The sequence below is a fragment of the Phaeoacremonium minimum genome, assembly GCF_000392275.1.
Source record: "Phaeoacremonium minimum UCRPA7 unplaced genomic scaffold PA7_03_scaffold_570, whole genome shotgun sequence".
Lineage (NCBI taxonomy): Eukaryota > Fungi > Ascomycota > Sordariomycetes > Togniniales > Togniniaceae > Phaeoacremonium > Phaeoacremonium minimum.
The window spans coordinates 20,661-37,597 of NW_006921472.1; the positions used below are offsets into that span (position 1 = coordinate 20,661).

Genomic DNA, 16,937 nt, shown 5'->3' on the forward strand with positions numbered 1-16,937 from the left:
TCTTATGTGATTCATAATGCAAGGATGTGAAGCCTTTCTGTTCTAGAGACTTGACGGTGTCGCCTCCGACATGTGGTTTTGGGGATATTGTACTCTATAGCAACATTATAGACTTGCTGAAGTAAACCTAACGCATTAAGACTCGTCGTGGTCGTCATCTGGGATGGATCCGAGGAGCTTCGCTGCCCTTGACGCGATCAGCATGTCAGTCGAAACCATGGACAGCGGCCACATACCATTTAAAGGATTGGTACATGCATCGCTCGGAGCAGCTGATCACTGCTTGCTGCAGAGCAATTCGCAGCTCCGAGCGAATGTTCTTCGAAGTGCTCGTCTTTCCCAGGGCCAACTCCAGCTCGGGTAGCGTGAGTGCGCGACCAGATGAGACGTGTCAGGGATTAGCCGCCGTGGGTTCATTAGGCATAATGCGTTATGTGTAGCTCTTGTCTTGCACGTGGAGAGTGTGTGTACTGCAGATCTTGTACAGGTTTACCACGGGCCTCCTGGGAACTATGTGTTACTACGTAATCATTCACGTGTCTATGTTTCCTAGTGTATAGGCTGGCCGGGGATTGTACGAAGCCAGTCCAAAGCAGGTTGCTGACTGCTGACATGGTGTAGATGCCGTGTACTGCGAGTGCTCCAGCGGGGATGCTTCATCCGCTTCCGGCCTTTGCCTACCGTACTCTCTGACACTCTTTAGCTCCGTGAGAGCTCCCTGATTATCTTTTGAATTGCTATATCCACGCCTCCGTTCATCGAGATCTCTTGCAGTTGGTCGGAGCCGCAGCAGCACCGGCCCACTCACGAAGAAAGTCCTCAGTGACGAGATTTGTCTCTTATACTGGGCTGTTATAACTAACAGTTTCAGTCGCCGTGATATACCGCCGATACGAACTAGCCACACACACGCCTATGTGTTGAGACTTAGATCCAGAACGTTAATTTAACATCGGTAACTCCTTGCCTTAGTTACGCTTGACTGTTTTATACATGATGGTATCGAATCAAAGGAAATTGACTCGAGTGTTGACAATTATTTGTCACTAGCTGGGTCAAAAAGATGAGTCAGGTCCGTGAGGATCCATTTTCTGGTTCGTGGCGTTTGAATTGGACTATTTCAAGGGAAAGTTGGTACAGTGAGGGGAGTGGCAAGAGAAGATGTACGCATCTTCTCAGTTGTCAGACGGAATGAGGCCCGTGGCTTCCTGTGGCTTGAGACATGATCCTCACAACTACAAAGCCTATCATACGAAGAATTGACGAATCTTGTTCAATATTTAGGACACAGTGACCGGAAAATATAACAACGGGTACGCAACAAATTCAGTGCGGTTACACTAGCTAGGGCTGACCTCATAGCTCCGCCCTTACGGGCGTTTCTGATTTGCTGTGGGTCGACTTTACGACAAACTGGGCTGGTGAGAATTTCTCCATTAACTAACCTAGACACACAACAAGTATTGCATTTGAATACTCTTGGTTGCTGTTTTGTAATTTTGATAAAACTTGGTCAAGATTGAATCAAGTGCGGGAAGGGCAGCCCTCCTATTAGTTTTGTCGCTGCATCAGAAAGCTCTCGAATCTCACGGTCGCCCAGTCAGCATTGGTATTTGGTTCGTTGTTCAATATCCGATTGGACATTCTATACCCGCTGACAATTCTACGGAGGCTTGACCAGTACAATCGTAGACCGCAGTCATCCTGTGGAGGCTTAAAAGAAAATCCTTCATCATGAATCTTGTGATCTCTAAGGGATTGTGAAGAGCCTTGGCACGAGAAGAATGTGTTCAGAATAGGAAGTTAACCACTCAGCACCAAGACTTTCAATAAGCAACCAGCCGAGGTCGAAGGTGGTCAAAGAACAGAAGAATGGGCTTGAAAGCAAACAGAGCAGACACTGACAAGGGTTAGCGGTCGGAATGATGTGCCGTCTTATTGATCGAACAAATGTGAGCCCAAGACAGAACATTGGTGAGCTCAGAGAATATAAAAGCAAGCCGATATCTCCAGCTCAAGGTATTCTTGACCATATATTTCAACAGCATCTCAACAAACGCATCTGTGTCTTCCGCCAAATCCCGCCTAACTTTGTTCCAAGAAAAGGTCAAGATGGTTCAACTCGCCTTCATCATTGCTTCAGCGGCAGCCCTTGCTACTGGCGTGGTTGGGTTTCCAGATACTTGCACACCAGGACAGTTTTACTGCGGTTCTCAACTGTTGAACGGCTCTGGTGCCAGTGAGTTCATACAATATCGACTGAATACAAGTCCCATCTAATCTCTCTGCAGACTTTGAGCTTTGGAAAGGCCGCATTGACGCAGCACTGGCAGAGCGCGGCCTCCCCGCTGACGGAGAGCACGAGTTCAATAGTCTCTTCTTCTGCAGTACTCCCACCACTCTTGCACTCGATGAATTTTGCTTTGATCAGCCAGGAAACCGGTGCCAGCCGGCAAACTCCAAAGCATGCGCTGGAAGCAACCCAAACAACTTGAATGACTGCTGTGGTCCTAGCATATAAAAATCAAACGTTTCCACGAGGAGCAGTGAAATCCGTATACCGGTCTGAATCATACTTGCTCGATGAGATAGAGAATAAGGGCTGAAGAGGGAGGGATTTTTAGTGAGAACAAAATAGGGGGAACAAGACCCCATCCGATTTCTTTCGTATACAGTATATTCGCTGGCCAGCAATTCAATCATTTGAGACTCCAAGCGAACAGTTGCGCTGATGGTTTTTGAGCGGCAGAACCCGCTGTTCAACACATTCCCATCCCACCCCTATGGCCTTCATTGCTTTGGTATGTCGTAACTAGCTTGGTTCACCCCGATTTACTGTGAATCATCTACCTGGTAGAGAAATATAGATATGGCATGTTTAGCCCTCTTCCTTCTCACACTCGATCACTGCCAGTGTCTTCCACAAACCTTTCTCTTTCAAGACACTGGATATTCACAAGCCAGAGGCAGACAGTATTTGCTGCCAGCACTGAAGAGCCACCACTATTAGATCAAGTCTCGTTGCTAAGGCACTTGGCGAACTCTCCAAAGGCACCTAAATAGTATGAGCAACAACGGAATGCCTTTTATTTAGTGGATATCCAGGGTCAGACCTTTCAGTGGTAGATCTTGATGAAAACCGATGGCCATGGTTTGTAAACCGCGAAGCTTGGGGCCCTCGAGGGATGTCATAGCCTCCAGAACCTCGGCTCTTCCGCGTTGGAGCTCCTGAAGGTCGAGGGTATCAAGGAGCCCTTGACACCCTAAACCCCGTTCTGGAGACGTAGCCGTAATACCTCCGTATGAGAACTAACTGCTGCACTGCGGGCACATCGCTGCGTTCACTGGCGAACTTAAGCGGGCTCGAGGGCTGAGAAAGCTGCCCAGAAATTCCCATTTATGGCATTGATCTGAGGGAGGGTTGTACTATGGTTCCGAGAGCCTGGACACTATTGACGGGGGGTTGGCTAAAATACTTTTAGCCTGTCAGAGATTGCGTCCTACTGTTGGGCTGTTGGTCGTATAGTGTCTATTGGATACCTAGACCGGATGTCTGTGTTGGCTTGTTAAGGCTGTATGAGTAATGAACTTAGGAGATCTATATAGTAAGATGAGATCTTCTGAAAGAGAATTGAAGGCATTGTTTTGCTGCTAAGTATATGTTTATCATGGATGGTTGTAAATGAATGAGCCGAGGGGCTAGGGCTTGGCTGTGTAAAGAAAAGGAAGCCTAATTATAAGCTGTCTGCTCTAAAGAGATCTGAGTCAACCTCCCTCCAGTAGGTAGCTAGCTACTGGATAGCAGAAATAAAACAGCAGCAGCATCCCCCTTACTCGTCCCTGACCGTTTCATTTATCCCCCTGTGGCCTGTCGACAGTTGATGTGACGATACCAACCCCTTTCTCCCATTTCTCATGAACTACAGCCACCAATCATGGTCTGCGACGAATCTAGCCTTCTTCCCTCTACTCCCCGAGCCTAATCTTGGCGCTGTCAGGCAGAGCACGCTCGGCTGCCTCGGCAGCAGTGGCATTCGCAGGCGGATCGGCCTCCTACCACGTGCAGGGCGTACTGCTGAAGGTGGTCTGGTACGTGGCGTGGAAGTCGCTCTCTTCGATGACCTTGGTGCCCATGTTGTGCAGGCACAGCTTCTCACCCGAGATCCTGATAAAGTGGCCGCGCGAATGGCCCCAGTCGATACAGAATTCCTTGACGCCCGCAACCTGGGTGGCGCCGTGGCAGCCCTCGTCGAAGTTGGGGACGTAGTACGACGTGCCTAGTTCGTCGTTGAACCAGGACCCACGGGCGCAGCAGGTAGTGCCGACGACTTGCTCCCAGTTGACGACCCAGCGGGTAGCAATGACGGGCGTGACGGCGAGAAGGACAGAGGTCGCGAGCATAGAGACATGCATGTTGTAGGTTGTGGGGTGGGATTGTATTCAATACTGAACCTTGAGGGGAGAAGAACTTCGAGTGTATGATAGTGGGGATAGTATTTTCTTGATGATGAAGAGGCCATAGTGAAAGGGAGGAATTCAGGAGGACGAGAAACCCGTGGTTTGACCACTCTATTAATAACGAATAGATTTTACACGGAGCGTATTCGCCTTTGAATAAGCAGATCAGATACGACAGCGCCTCGGCCTATTCCAGTGGTGGATCGGCGTACATCGAATACGCGGTACCCTGTACATGCGTATCGGTGGTGAATTCGTCATCTTCGTCATATTTACCAGGGAGTATCACAAAAAGTTGACTACAACCCTATCTTTCTATATCTTACAAGACTATAAGGTAGCTGTGTTAGTTACGTAAGTCCGCCTTCCCATATAGTAAGTGGTATAATTTAATGATCGAATTGGTCTTGGGACAATATGCATGATTGCATATCGTTATTGTATCTAGTCTTTACTTTTGAATTAAAACTTTGGGACATTCTGAAATGACTTGAGCGTTATTGACGTGGTGACAACACTAAGATAATCCACGCATTACTACCGCGCAATAGTTGCTTAAGTAACCACCAAGAGATCCTAGCGCGATAGACGTCATGGAATCGCAAACGCACATAAGCCTCATGAGAAACAAGATACCATTACATCCTTGGACTTATGCCTTGCGATCAGATATGCGTATTGGCGGACATGTCCTTCCAAAAGCTACATCTAGCATGCTCGTATGCTTGTACTGCTTCCATAGCGGTTGCGTTTGTCTGTAACCGTAGCCTGCGTCTACATCCGTAAGTTTCCCACTTCGGAGAACCGCTGTCTTCATTGACAGGTAAGTGTCCACTTGTCAAAGCAAAGTCAGTCCAGTACTTCTGCATTTGACTGACGATTTTATGGTTAGAACCGCCTGCTTCGTAGCTGGTTGAACCGGGAAGAGCGACGTATGATGTCGCATACTCCGGGCCCCAAACTGCCTGGACCTCCCAGGTATGCGGAACTATGAAACCAGCTGCCAGTTCAACTGGGTCAACGATGTTGTCACGAAATAGGTAAATTTTAACGCCTGCAGCGCCCAATTCAGAAGCGAGATTTAGCGTTGGGCAAGCATATCCCGTATCACCATACATCATGGCGGTCCTATAGTATAACGGTGACTCTGCAATAGTAACACCTGGAAAGGTCTGCGGCACACTTGAATAGAGAGCATTTGCCTCTGCTAAATTGGAGTCGGTCAAGTCTGGGTATTGAGTCTTCATGAATTCATCAACCTCGTCGGTAGTGTTTGCCTGGGGAGTAAAAATGGTTCCTTCAGTGTGAGATGAACCCATGACCAGTGGCCTATGTTTAGAAAAGTTTCCAGCTCGAAGCATCGCATATGGCGTGTCAGTGAAGAACTTCCCGTCAATGACCGGTCCGTATGGGAAAAGGGGTAAAGCTGTCTGGCCAGGAGCCATACCTGCGATGTTAGCGGCTTGGACCTCCGTAGAATTGAGGGTACGTAAGCAAGCAAGGTCCGCGCAATTTGTCGCATCCAGCAGCTGGTAATACTGATATTCGAGATCTTCAATGCCACGCAAGGGAGGTATGTAGACGGCTTCCGCAATACCAGCGACCCATTCGATATTATCTTCTTCAGGAGGATTGCCGCCGTATGCCAAGGTCTGAAGCAGCACGCTTCCACCGCCAACAGAGGTACCAAAGAGAGTGATTTTCGTAGGATCGCCGCCAAACTTCGCAATGTGATTCTGGACCCAACGTATCGCCGATCTTTGGTCCAAGAGGCCTAGGTTCAGGTTGCCCTCTTTTGCAAGTTCTTTACTGGCGAGAAAGCCATAGGGACCCACGCGATAGTTGAAGGTGGCCACGATGACTTTTCTGCCACTAGCTTCTATAAGACCAGAACCGTTGTAGTTGGGATTGAAAAGCTGAACGAAGGCACCCCCTTGTAACCAGAGCATTACTGGAAGGCCCTTGCGATCCGAGTCGCTTAGATTGGAGGGGACATAGACATCGATGAAAAGGCAATCTTCGGACAGCGGCAAGGGGACGGAACCAAATGCAAGCCCCTGGACGCCATAACAGATAGGGCCGTGCTGTTTTGGTCATTGTCAATAGAGCGAAACAAAGTGAAGCCCATGTGGGTAAGATCAGACCTCTTTGGCTTGAATAATACCAATCTCTGCTTGCGGCTCTTTTGCATGTCGAAATCGGTTTTCGCCGAGAGGAGGTGCGGCATATCGCATGCCCAGAAATTGATCAATTCCGTTCTCCAGTGCCGTGCCCTCGTATGTAGCATATCCAAGGTTGACTCTGGGCTCGGCCGCACTTTGCCTGAACAGCAGCAGGACTGTCATCCATCGCAGAGCTATTGATGAAAGCCCCATCATGTAATTATGGACAGAAAAGCCTTATATGAAACGATTGCAGTGAGATGAGCGAAGTAACAGAATGTAGACAAGGAGTTTGAAAGGGTGTTAAAGCTACTAGGTACGGATAATATCTACGACCGTCTGAAAAAAAAAAAAAAAACATTAAATCGTAAAATTTCTAACTCCATTTTGTGCAAAACTTGTTGTAGTTGCCTGTCACGTCTGAATTACACAATGTGCGGAAAGTTTCCGTCCTGGTTTTAGTGATTACGATATTTCCAATTACTTAATCACCAACTGTACCTGCCGAGCATGACGGGAAGGATTCCGTCCCTAGGTTGTTTTACAAATCCAACCTCTACAAGCAATAGGTACCCACTCATGCTCAAGAGCCACAATCCCAGTCAATTTGCCTCCCTAAACCTAGAAACCATACATTGTCTGCGATATGGACCGAGCAATTACATGTGTCTAACTCATTGGTTTTGTAAATAGCTTTGTCACGCGAGATGACTTCTTTGCCCCATTTGTGATAACCTCGCCAAGTTGAGGGCAACTTCGGTATCATTTGTAGTTACCTATTACGTAGCTTGTCTTGATTGCTGGAGCAGGCAAGCTTGGCAAGGCTGTGCTCAGGGTCTAGTTCTTTCTCCAAGCGACAACAAGATGTCCAAATTCCTGCTCTATACGACCCGAGACTCTTAGATCGCCGATTCTGGCCAAGAAGCAGGAAACTAGCGAGATACAATCTATGTGGACTTATAGAGAGAAGGGTTTCCGCACGCCAGAAGTTTCCATCAGTTAATATCGCCATATAGTGCGTTGATAAGAGCATGCCTAGAGACACACAGGTCAAAGTGACCAGAGTAGCTTTGTAGACTGGCATGCGGAGGTATCTCCCTTAGCAACTTTAGCTAGCCTTAGAGGTTATAGGCGGGCAACTACGACGGAATAGTTAACGATAATAAGCTTGTGAGGAACATGCCACGCGAGCAGAATGAGACAGGCTGGACTGTCATCTTCATTGGCTTATTCATGTCATATCTCTTTCTCCCATCATTTAGAGTCGTAGATGTCAAGAATAGAGAGGTGAAGGAATTAGGAAGTTGGGAGAACAAGACCACCACCACTATGCCTGAACATATTGGAATAATGGTCGCTGAGTTGGTATATGACCCTTGCACGGAGCATATGGTCTTTCTGAAAGGAGATACCATCTCATACAGAAGGCTGGCTGACATGGTCGAGGCTCAGTTTGGCGTCAAGTTCGCGAAGGCCTTATGTGGTATACCGATGCTATAGGGAGACGGGGAAAAAACCCTGGCAGTCTTTCGAAAAGGTATAGAGTGGTATTTGGAATTGGGGATGGCATCTTCTGGGAGAAGGACAGAAGTCTTAATTTTCAGAGAGACATTCCCTTAACAGACGTCAAAGCATAACTCAAAGAGAATAGCAGCGTCGTTGAAAGCTTGGAACTGACAATTTAGGTGTCGTCTTGCACGACCAATCGGTCTTTTCTGTCATTAAGTCTCAACCTTCCTGCAACCGCATACCTTTAATGCACCTCTATGATACCTACAATGCCGAACACAAGCGTTAATCATGTACAAGACAGCGTCGAAACTTTGAGCGGAATCGGGGGTAGGTTTGTGAGAGCGGACTTTGCAGTGACAGGAGCACTTCGCAGAATAATACAAACGTCTCTAGTACAAAACCTTGCACAGACTACTTTTTACCTCACCTGTCAATCAAATTGGTGCTTTTTGGCGTAGATGTTATAGGCAAAGGAAGTCAATGTACTTTTCAAAATTCACCAATTAGGAGGTTCGCAAAAGTCGGCGGGAATGACAACAAAAAGCAGCCCCCAATGTTTGTTCTGATACGGTAAATCACCGCGAGCTGCTGTAGGCCGGGTGCCTCAGCCGTAAAACACGTAACAGGAAACGCACAATCCGCTGTTTCAGGGCCAAGCTAACATGAGCACAAGCGCGGCTTGCGAAGATTGTGCGGGCAACCTCAATTGAGATCAGTCAGGAGCCAGATAGCGCTTACAAACCAGATAGTGCTGACGCCGCCAATCCATCAGTGGATCTGGAGCAAGCTACTCGCAGACCCAGTGAAAGGGTATCTCTACATGACCAACCCATTGGATTGTATCCAAGTAGGTCTGAGACTTATTCGAAGTTAAGATATCTTTGTTGGTCTTTAGATAGCATGAGGTGTGTTTGAAGATGGGTATCGCTTCGTTACGCAGGACGGATGGCCTACTCAGCCCTACGCGTTGTAAGCCCAATGCGGTATTGCCATGTCTCGCGTGGCGCTGAAATGGCAGGTTACTAAGGCCGTTTGGTGCGCACCAACTTGCCACAGATGGTAATTGCGTGCTGTCCGATAGGCTGGATCGGTCATATTGAACTGTTTAGTTCCTGGTTTAGTGCCATGCCGCCTGTTTTGTGGCGGCCACTAGCTAGGTGTCCGACGTGGATCAATGCTCCTTGCTTGATTGCTTGAGTGGACTCAACGGTTCTGCCGGCGAGATTGTGCTGCTAACACCGGGTCGGCATTTTGCTGTTCATAAAGCGCATTCTCCCCGATCTTTTCATTGACCTCTCCCACGCTGTTGATTCTTCTCCGGTATCCGCGGAATCGGGTCTTGTTACTCCCTTCTAACGGCCTTTGTTCTTTGCTGTTTAGCTTGGAGGCTGTCCACGATGTCCGAAAGCCTTCCGGCGTCTGCGCATGGCCGAGGCTACCTGCCAAACCTTGCCTCCTGGCCAGTCCTCGTAGTCTGCTTTCTCGTATTCATCGCATACCTCTACGTTTCCCACTTCCCAAAACCTTTGCCAGGCAGCATCCCATACTATGCCCCCTCAGCCAAGCGTCTGCTGGGCGACGTCCCCGAGCTGCGCAAGTACTATGGTACGGGCACGTACCGGCGCTTCTACGGCCATCGCCAGCAACAGCTGCAGAGTCCCATCTCGCAGGTCTTCCTGTTCCCGTACAAGCGGCCGTTGGTGCTCGTCACGGATATCCGCGAGGCGCACGACATTGTCTTCCGGCGGCATCGCGAGTTTGACCGCTCGCAAAGGAGCTGCGACATCTTCGGCGTCATCGGCAAGGATTTCCACCTGGCAATGACGTCGCGAAACCCCAAGTTCAAGGGCAATAAGGAGATTTTGCGGGACTTGATGACCCCGAGCTTCCTCGATGCGGTGTCTGGGCCGCACATGCATGCCATTACCACGTCGCTGGTGGGGATTTGGAAGTTGAAGATGGAGAGGGCCAAAGGGAAGCCATTCTCGGCGTACGATGACGTCCACCACGCAGCGCTGGATATCATTCTCGCAGCGGCATTTGGTATCGACGATGATGACAGTGCCACTCACAGGCAACTTGTGCATCTGGAAATTGATAATCAAGTGGTTTCTGTCCAAGAAAATGGTGCCGACATCGTCAAGTTCCCAGTCAAACCGCTCCCGGATGCTTATCAGGCGGTCCTGGACGTGACGAACACGGTGCTCATCGGCACGACGAGTCCCTTTCCTGCCTTCCATCACTGGGTAGTGCGCAACACGACCATGCGTCGCACTTTCAAACTGAAAGAGCGCCTTGTCGACAGCGAAATTCAGAAGGGAGTTGACCGCCTGGTGCGCAACGATAAAGAGGCAGCGAAGGAGGATTGTGCGATGGACAGGATGATCCTCCGCGAGGTAAACCTGGCAGAAAAGGAGAGAAGAAAGCCCAACTTCTTCCAACCAAGAATGAGAGATGAGGTCAGCAAAGCCCCTTGATGACCTTCGCTTGCCCCACTGACACACTAGACAGCTATTCGGCTACATAGCAGCTGGACATGACACGTCCTCTACCACAATGGCTTGGATGATGAAGTTCGTGGCCGACAACCAGGATGCTCAGGCGAGGCTGCGCCGTCAATTGAGGGCATCATTTGCCTCTGCCGCAGCCGAGAAGCGACAGCCCACGATCGCGGAGATCACTCGATCCCCGGCTCCGTATCTCGACGCTTTCGTAGAGGAAGTTCTGCGCCTCTCCGAGACAATTCCCATGGTGATTCGCGAGTCGATCGTCGACACGACTGTCCTTGGCCATTTCATCCCCAAGGGAACGTCGCTGTTGCTCTGTGAGTCTGCAAAATGCTCTCAACGGATATTGTGCTGATTGCCTTATAGACTACCACGGCCCCGGCGGCCAAACTGAACCCGCCTTCCCCATCCCGCAATCTCTGCGCTCTGAAGGCGAGCGCAACGCAAAGGACCCCGTGCCAGACTGGGACCCGACAACGATCCGTCAATTCCAGCCCGAGCGCTGGCTCAAGCGCCGGTCGCGAGACTCATCATCAACATCGGCACCGGTCGACGCTTCCGAGCTCGACGGCCGACATGATGAGTTCACCGATGTCGAGTTCGACTCGCAAGCGGGTCTCTTCTTCACCTTCGGCGGCGGACCGCGGGGCTGCTTCGGGCGCAAGCTGGCGTATCTCGAGCTGCGGGTGGTGCTCGCGATGCTGGTATGGAACTTTGTATTTGAAAAGTGCCCGCCGGAACTGAGCTCGGATCATGGCATTGACAAGGCGACGACCATACCAAAGTATTGCTTCGTGAAGCTACGCCCGGCAAACTAAGAGGGAGCAACAAGAGAGGTTTAATATTTAAACGGAAAATGGGACCGGCGTCTTTGATGATTGATGCATGTCGCATACCAGCATCATTTGCGGCTTGGCGTTGGATGGGGGCCAAGGCGGCCTGCTCTCTGCTTAATGGCGGCGCAAGAGACTGACGAGCAACGAATATATGTCAAGAAAAGACCTTATTGAATAAGACATGTTATCTGAAAATGTGCAGGGGGTATCTCGTCGGCATTTACTACACCGCCGTGTCAAACATTCAACCCCATCGTTCCAACGCCAAAGTTCGCCCATCGCCTTGCTGCCTCAGTATACGAATACAAACTCCTCATTCTTCAGGTCCGTCAAGTTCTCGAAAGCCCGCTCGCCGACTCTGCTGTCCCCGGCAATGGCGGCCCCCTCTGTACTATTGCTTTGGCCCGTCGCAGCTTGGGCCGCCCGTCTTCTCTCGATCTCCTCCGGTGCATCCAAGCTCTCGTCCACAATGATTGCACTCTTGCCCAAAGCAACACGCCGTCTCGCATGCGCCTTGTTGAGAGCAAATAGGTAAACACTCGTGATCACGCACAAAAGCACGATAACGATGTAAAGAGCAAGATTACTGCGCAAACCACGATGATAGCCAGGCTTCTCAGCCGTCGTATATAGGAGTGGTCCGACAACATTACCCGTGCTCTGGCCGATGAACATGATCGCGCTAGTACACTTACGCTTGGTGTCACCGGCAGTGTTCTGGGCGGACCAGGCATAGATGAGAGGCGTGATGCCTGGGTAGACCGATATCAAGTAGTAGCCTACTAGCAAAGCTGCTTTGTGTTCTGCTGTATGTGAGGTGACCATGAGAATGATGCATCCGATAATAGGCGGAATGCACAGCAGCACGATGACGGGGCCTTTTTTCTTCAACCCACGCGCCAGGAACGCACCGCCGATGGTAGCAATCAGTTGCACGGCGCCAAATGGAATGTTGAAGAGGATAGTCTGGAATGAATCGAAACCGAAGGACTTCACAATGAGCGGGCCAAATGTCGATATGCCCCCGGAAGGAATACTAGCTATGTTAGTGACGATAAATATCCTCTACGATAGGACTTGGCTCACGAGATCGAAAAGAGTAAGGCAAACCAGCACCACGTCTTCAGGTCGATCAAACTCTCCTTCAAATGATCCCACCGCCATTCCCGAGACATGACCCCCATCTGATTCATCCTTAGACGCTCGATAGCAATGAGCTTCTCGTGATCCTTCAAAAACTTGGCCTCAACCGGCGAGTCTGGCATGAATGCAAACATGACAAACGAGAAGGCAACGGTGATCACACCGAAGAAGAGAAAGATGATCTAACATCGTTAGTCCGTAGAACTCAAGATTATAGGACGGCCGCGCCTGCATACCTGGTATGGCTTTAGGCTGGAAGAGATGTGACCTAACCCGTAGGTAATGAGACTGCCAAACTGTCACGACATTAGCTCGCAATGTCTTCCAACTAAGATGAGCAGTCAAGCCTACCATATTGGTAACACCATTCATAGCATACCAGTAGGACACTCGGACAGTCTGCTCTCTTCGGCGCCACCACATTTGAGTGATAGCAACAAAGCTGGGCGCTACGCCGGCCTCGAAAGCACCGAGGAAAAACCGCGTGGTCACCAATCCCCCAAAGTTGTGGGCAGCGGCCATGCAGGACAGCGTCGCGCCCCAACACAGCACCATGACACTGGTGAACTTGCCAATTGGCAACTTGACGAGGAGCCATGCCAACAGCGGCTGCATGATCAACTGCGCAAGGTAGACAATCGATCCCAGCCAACTATATTCTTCCGAGTTCGGGTCAAGACCCGTATCCTCAATCAGTCCAAAGACAGACGCGTATGCCAATGTTGCCTTATCGAGACCTTGTAAGAAGTAGACAGTGAGCATTATGGGGAGGATAACCATATCGATGCGTCGCAGCACGTGTCGATTATCCTCAGCGGTGACAATGATTCGGGCGCCGCCGTCGGCATCTTGCGTCTTACGGAGGAGCTCGGCAGCGGCATCGAGTCGGTGATTGTGACCGGAAGGTGAAGCATGTTCGATGGTCTCGAGTGTAGGCTTGGCCGTCTCGGTGTCCCCGCCAGGTGAAGCCGAGGTGACCTCGTCGTCTTTCATGGCATCGATATCGTTGTCGTTTTCGTCGTGTACGGCGACTGGTACGTATCGGAAGTTGGAGGAGGACGGGATGAGACGAGCAGAAGACGACGAGGAGGAAGAGGAGGAAGAGGAGGAAGACGACGATGATCGGGAATGGAGGACATTATGAACAAACCCTGCCATAAGGGGAGGAGGGCAAAGGTGGTGCTCGACGAGTCGGTGACAAGAATGGCATGAGCCAGGTGCACGACCACCAGCTCCTGCAGCTTGTTTGGTACTACGTCGGGAGAGAAAGTATGATAGGATCAGGTATGGCAGGTAGGTTCAGCCAGATAAGCTTGAGCAAGGTAACCCAAGGTAGGCTGCGGCTACCTGGTTTAACCCGCTTGAGCTACCGAACGGCAGCCACACTCTGTTGGATGACTGGCGATGCACAGCACAAGCCGAGTACCACTCTGCGAGTGCGTTCGTCGTCTTCACCGCAACCGAGCAACTGCCGTCTATGTGAAGCCGTATAATGGTGTGTGGAGATCGCTGAATCTGGGGAAGACTAACGGACGGGGGGCATTTAGTGCTCCCTGGTGGAGCAGCACTATTGCAACGAAAGAGGCGATTGATAATGGGATTTCGAAATAGAGAAGTTGGAGATGAATGGAGGACGAGAAACAGGCTAGACGCCGCGATAGATAGCGGGGAAGCCGCATGCCATACCACCACCACCCTACCATCCTCCACCAACGAGAGCCACCAAACTTGGCTTCAGACGGGCTGCTCTGGGCAGGGGTTTTTCGGTCCATGGCCCATTTCGCGTGCATGTGCTGGGCGCCACCAACGTCGTCTTGCGTGGTGTTTCGGCCGTGCAACGAAGCCGCTGGACAATCATTAGAGGTCAGGCTGCCATCCTGCTGTGTGTCCTGCGACCATCAGCATGATCAGTGGCTGCCTCGGCTGACAATAGGCGGTCAGAGGACGGGGACGAGCTTTGATAGCCGGGCGCAATGCTGTGATACGACACCAGAGCAAACTGCAGGATTGATTGACGGGATCGCCGCTATCCCGTAGCTGATCATGAATGCTTTACGCAGGAGACAAGCCACTGAAGCCGTAAATTCACGCTTCCGCAAACTCGTGAGATTTGCCGGTTATCCATCGAGCCAGCCAGGCCTTATCTCCCGTCCTGCACCCGCGATCGATAATTGAATGCACGGGCATCCGTGCTATTCCGTAGATGCTGCCAGTGAGTTAGGTAGTTAAAAGTGAAGAGTCGTCCATGATGAATGACGGCGTTTATAATGAAACCTCGTCCCCCGGGCATCACGGGAAAATAAAATGAAAAGAAAAGAATCATGGTTATCGAGCATGATGCTGGCGGCGGCTAACTTCCTTCCTTTTTCATCCCATTCAACAGGGTCTACTGACTATCTTTCCGGAAGGAGACATCGCCGCATTCATTTCATCTGCGTCGTTCCTTCCAAAATGGCTTATTTACTTGCGAAGAGGCTGAACTCTATCTCAACTACCAACTCCCAAGGTTGGAAGGCATCATCAGACACGTCCAGCTTTCCTGCTTTCTCAGCGTCAAGCAATGCCGAGTCACCAATTGAGCAGTGGCACTTTGAATCGGAGGCAATTCTTCAGATGGTAGGATCTGTATAGGAACTTGCTTGCAAATGCCTAACCTAGGTGAGCTTTTTCTTTGTAGGTTTGTGTCGGGGTTCAATAGCCGTCCGCTTGTCCTGGGCATCGTCGAAGTCCGCTGACTTGTTTTCTAGGCCAGACTCAGACTCTGATCAAGCATGTGCCAAGAGAATTGGCCTTCTCTCGCGCGATGATTGGCGTCCTGCGCAGTCCCTTTAAGTGAGCCTTCTTGCGCTGGTCTTTTACGCCGAGGACTAGGGGTTTTCCACAATTGCGGAGTGAGCAGATCAGCTGACGGACGACATCTTCTCTGGCCTACGGCAATTGCCTGCCTTTCAACACCAAATTCAAGCCTTCAGGAGCAAAGCCCCCACGCATTCAGCAGCAGGCCTCCCACTTCCCCGCAACGGCAGCTGTTCTAGCTTGCCAGCCCCAGATCTCGCCTTGATGGCGCTGATTCACAACATCATCTCCTCCCAGCTCAGGTTCGGATCGTGCCCAGGAGGCAAATCTTGATTCAGTATGAGGAAACCATGCCAAATTTAGAATCATGGGAACTTCCTGTATCACCTGCTATTACCGTTCATCTGCCCCGGCCTTCACCTTACGCCGAAGTCGGACGTCCACTGATAAAGACTTCCCTGGCTCGGGGAGGCGGGTGGCTTCCTGACCTCTTACCAAGGGCGCTATGTCCCCCAGCGGTTCGACGGCCCAGGTCTGTCAAGTGTCACAAAGCAGCGAGTCAGCTTGGACAGGTTGACTGTGCTCCGGACCACGGCTCTCCCTGCGATTCTCAGTCCTGATTGAACCCTCACCACCTGCCCAAGTGGACGGGTCTTTTAATGTGGTCCAGGTGGCATGCCCAGACACGGTCAGCTCACGGCCAATGAGCCAGCCCCGTGATGTCTTGGCATCCCCTTTTCCAGAACCATGCATCAAAACCAGGGTGCTACAGAACAGCGCATCGAAACAGCACCCTCGATCATCGATCATGGGCTCTTCTTCGTTCAACTATGCTTCTATCGTGCATTGGCATTACCTTTGATATTGCTCCATGTGTCTCCATCGGCCCCGGTGGCTGCATTTGGGGTCCACTAATTGTGGTCTAGTTTGCACCTCGCGACGCAGCCATCCCGCGGGATGGGCCCCGACTTGGGCGCCGATTCTCCACTAACTTGCTCCGATGCCCCCGAGACCCCTCCTGTAAGCCACCGAGTCCAGGTCCGATGACCCTCTTACCAGGTTTTCTCGGTGTCATCGTCCTTAAGCTTTCTGTTCCTGGTCTCCGTCCTTGGTCTCAGGTCGAATAAAACCTTAAATGTGAGGATCTTCCCGCCCCTTCTCATTCTTACCAAGAACTTTTCCTTGTATCTCCCTCGTCTTTCCCGCTCGTTGGTCACTCTTGATCGCCAGGAACGGAAACTGTGTTTGGAATAGGAATGGAACGAGACGCTGTCAAGTTCTGTGACTTGCTTCTCACCTTATAGTCTTCTCCGTATCATTATCTGCTTCAATATGCTGCATCAGTACGAACGTGTGCCTCACCAGTATGTTCTGGTAGAGGACGCCTCGCCTTCGAAGCCAGCTCCGTCCATTAAGCTGTCCTCTACTGATACGAGCATCCCACAATCATTTGACTTTTGCTTTGAGGCCATCTGTCCAAATGTCTTTCGCACCACATTTTCATCCAAAACCCACCCGATCCC

General features: G+C 50.6%; 3 protein-coding genes across 3 annotated transcripts; 1 reads left to right on the plus strand and 2 right to left on the minus strand.

The window, feature by feature from the left end:
* Positions 1 to 4,053: 4,053 nt before the first annotated feature.
* Positions 4,054 to 4,413, minus strand: UCRPA7_8032 (hypothetical protein; the record flags this gene model as incomplete). Its single annotated transcript, XM_007920554.1, has 1 exon — positions 4,054 to 4,413. The coding sequence occupies one exon, from the start codon at positions 4,411 to 4,413 to the stop codon at positions 4,054 to 4,056; it is 360 nt and encodes a 119-aa protein (XP_007918745.1).
* Positions 4,414 to 9,529: 5,116 nt separating this feature from the next.
* UCRPA7_8033 (putative cytochrome p450 monooxygenase protein) lies at positions 9,530 to 11,457 on the plus strand (the record flags this gene model as incomplete). The annotated part of the gene is made up of 3 exons (XM_007920559.1): positions 9,530 to 10,591; positions 10,644 to 10,956; positions 11,006 to 11,457. 3 exons carry the CDS (start codon positions 9,530 to 9,532, stop codon positions 11,455 to 11,457), a joined length of 1,827 nt encoding a protein of 608 aa, XP_007918750.1.
* A 309-nt stretch (positions 11,458 to 11,766) lies between these two features.
* Positions 11,767 to 13,611, minus strand: UCRPA7_8034 (putative allantoate permease protein; the record flags this gene model as incomplete). The annotated part of the gene is made up of 4 exons (XM_007920555.1): positions 11,767 to 12,511; positions 12,562 to 12,800; positions 12,855 to 12,914; positions 12,970 to 13,611. 4 exons carry the CDS (start codon positions 13,609 to 13,611, stop codon positions 11,767 to 11,769), a joined length of 1,686 nt encoding a protein of 561 aa, XP_007918746.1.
* Between the last annotated feature and the right edge of the window lie 3,326 nt (positions 13,612 to 16,937).